This window comes from Saccostrea cucullata, unplaced genomic scaffold, assembly GCF_032062105.1.
Source record: "Saccostrea cucullata isolate Sc308-1 unplaced genomic scaffold, CSIRO_AGI_Scuc_v1 ctg6378, whole genome shotgun sequence".
NCBI classification, from domain to species: Eukaryota; Metazoa; Mollusca; class Bivalvia; order Ostreida; family Ostreidae; genus Saccostrea; species Saccostrea cuccullata.
In genome coordinates, this window is record NW_026928681.1 from 13190 (window position 1) to 16616 (window position 3427).

Below are 3427 nucleotides of genomic sequence, written 5' to 3' on the forward strand. Positions count from 1 at the left end.
ATCCTAAATACTAGCTGTAGTTTTTTTTACAAGAGTAAAGAGTGATTTAATTTTACTGTTACATACATGAATGACACTCGTGCATGAAAAAGCAAATTGCAGGAATAACCATAGCCTCAACCAGCATGTATATGACGAGATTACAACTGATTGTTAATTATGCATAATTTTGATAAACAGTATAAAAATCTTAACCATATCTAATATCTTCTGAATTTTTGTTATTCATTTCAAATTTTAAAATTAATAGGTGCTCTTCTTTGTTTTCGTTGGCCATCTGGAATGTCTTGCCCGTCCATGTCCTATCCAGGATTGCCTCTGTTACCCTGCGTCTCCAGAACCATCATCGAGAATACTAGATTGCAGAAACATTCCGAAGATTTTACACACTGCGCATGCTCTAACAACGAACGAACTTTTCTATGAAATAACTTTTAGAAATTCTAATTTATCAGAATTATCCGAAGGAGATTTACGAGGACTGCGAACAAAGCGACTTGACCTAGGAGGCAATAAAATCCAGAGCATTCATTCACGTACATTTGCCGGTTTAAAGTTCGATCTAATATACATTTACTTGGAAGGTGACGGGAAAGCTTTTATTCCATTTCATTCCCTGCACAGCCTCAAATCCTTGCGGACACTTGTCTTGGTGAACTTTGCTCTTCATTACATCGACAATTCTGTATCTTTTCTCCTCCTTCCAAACTTAAAACATTTATCACTTATCAATACCGGAACCACTTTCTTTTCCTCCTACACATTTGATAGCAACGCTAATAGATTAACGGAATTTCAATTTTGCGACAATCCGAAAGTGAGCACGTTTCCAGTCGGTGCGATGAGAAATCTCTTTTACGTTCAAAAGCTAGTATGGACCGGAAATGGGATGACTGTTATACCTGCGCATGCGTTCCGAGATCTTGCTCATCTGGAAGATTTAGACATTTCTGAAAATGAACTCAACAAAATAGAAACACATAGTTTCTCTGGAGTAACGGACCACATAAGGCAACTCAATCTTTCCAGAAACAAACTCACTTCACATAGCATATTGCAAGAATTTTCGAGGACACAATGGATAACGCTACAATATCTGAATCTTTCATATAATTTCATAGACCATCTCGAAGAAGCCATTTTTAAGAAAATGGAAAAGCTGTTACATTTAGATTTATCTTCCAATGGTTTACAAAGTATCAGTGCGTCAAATTTTCAACATCTCCATCACCTACAAAGACTTGATCTGAGTCGCAATTCTTTACACTCCGTAGATATCAAAGCATTTACCTGGACTAAATCTTTGAGTGTGCTTGATTTGCATCACCAAGTAACTGAAAAACAAGAAATGGATTTTACAAACGCTCACGATAACAGCGTAAAACTTAGTATCAAGAAGATTATTCTTTCTCATACAAGATTGAGAGACTCAAATTTTTGGCAGTTGCTTCAGAGGTTGTCCTATCTGAAGCATCTTCACGCGGCTCATTCGGGGTTGTCCGTGCTAATACCAGGAGGGTTCCGTCAGACGAAGTTAACTCACGTATCACTGCACCACAATGATATTTATGAACTTTTTCCAGACACGTTTTCTGGTCTAGAGGATTCTCTTGAAATTCTAAACTTGAGAAACAATCGGCTGAATAAGCTGGATGAACTTGTGGTAAAAAATCTGAGATCTTTAAAAGTCATTGACATCTCCCTTAACCGAATAGAATGCAACTGTAGCATGCAGTGGTTTTTGAAATGGTTAAAATTGAATTCAAAAGAAGATTCAGTCTTGGAGCATTTGAAGCATGGTTATGATCTAAAATGCAGCAATCTTTCTGAAGGTGGAGACACAAACTTTGAAACTGCAATGAGTGATTTAAAATGTGAAAATGACACAAGAAGAAACCGAGTCAACTCCACGAGTGCACCGCTGACGTCACCTAATAGACAGTTGTCCAGTAATTGGCTATCAATGACTGTCATATTTATTTCAGCTTTTCTTCCTACAGTTATTTTGGCTTTAATTGTTTTTATATTGATTTCGAATCCTAGGTCTCGACCTAAAAGAAAACAATGCCGATGTAGTGAATCCGAAATAACTGATGTATGAGTTCGGTGGCGTGGGTAGATCCATAATTTGTAATTTCTTTGCATAAAAGGGATTAAGAGTAATCGAAATGAAGTATATTTTTCTGTTCAAACTTATGAATATGAGAGTTGTTCGGAAAGTTCATGGACCTTTCTATCAAAACTTTTTTTTACTAAACGTCACATTGGAATTCTTTCAAGTCGGCATGTTTTGGTTATAAATAAAGTAACATTTTAAGACTTTTCTTGATGTAAATACATGTATGGTTTGTAAATCTCTATTCATATCAAATGAGATAAATGTGTAAAAACGATGCTTTTTTACTTATATTTACATTTATGACTGATTTAAACCATGTTTGCAACGTCCGCAAAAATGTAAAGAATCTCTTTAGTCCACAATGTGCAAGAGTAAATGCGATGGGATTTTTAAAAAAAGACAGTTACACCGGGATGTAGTCATGGACATCAATCATACAAAAGACCAAATACACTTGATGTCTCTTTAGATTCATTTTTGCCTTAAAGTAAATAAACAATTATGTTAAAAATTTGCACTGAACTTTCTTCGATTTCCTTGAAATTTTTTTAAAAGGACAATATGAAAATGTTAAAGCAAGTACGGGATCCATTGTTGAAATCCATATTTGAATTCTTCAACAACTGAGTAGTCATAAATGTTGCCTAGCACATATATTTTACGACATCTTTTGTCGGAATTTATTCCACTCTTCGGTTCCTGGAAAACAAAGACATAGATGATGTGAACATAATTCAGATTTTTAATCATGAGTTCCTCCATATTTCAAGTTGCAATGTACACTCTGCATTTCCGACAATTATTGTTCAACCGTTGCTTCTAAACTTTCCTCTGATGGAATTGCTTTTGATCATATCCTTCTTACAAATACAGACCTGCAGGACATGGCATTATTAGTGAAGTCAATATTACTGAAAATGATTATATAAATACCTAAAAGCTATCATATTAAGATACTAAATTCAGGGAGCTTCGATATTTAAATTCGAGACTGAACTTTTTTAAATTATGAATTCTGTCGAAGATTATGCCTTAAGTTAAACGAAATATAAAAAGGAAGACATGAATACATTGTGTATTAGAGTAAGGGTTTAAGAAATATGTTAAAGAATCAAATAATTACAACTTACATGTAACTGGAAAAACTGCCAAACATCCATTCTTCTGTTTTCACTAAAACGTATGTGATAATAGAATAAGTGAAATATATGAATAATATGTTTTGGTTCAAAATATATGGAGATAACGAACAGTATTTAAGCTCAAAGTCCATTAAAAATACTTTTGAATCTTAGCAAGCAAGGACCT

General features: G+C 34.3%; 1 protein-coding gene across 1 annotated transcript; it reads left to right on the top strand.

Moving 5' to 3' along the window:
* The first annotated feature begins 248 nt into the window (after positions 1-248).
* LOC134278421 (leucine-rich repeat-containing protein 70-like) lies at positions 249-2109 on the top strand. The gene has a single exon (XM_062760736.1). It carries the CDS (start codon positions 842-844, stop codon positions 2099-2101), a length of 1260 nt encoding a protein of 419 aa, XP_062616720.1. The 5' UTR covers positions 249-841; the 3' UTR covers positions 2102-2109.
* The last annotated feature ends 1318 nt before the right edge of the window (positions 2110-3427 follow it).

Coding starts and splice junctions, on each gene's coding strand:
- LOC134278421 (XM_062760736.1), top strand. CDS start 842: ATGAGAAATCTCTTTTACGTTCAAAAGCTAGTATGGACCGGAAATGGG.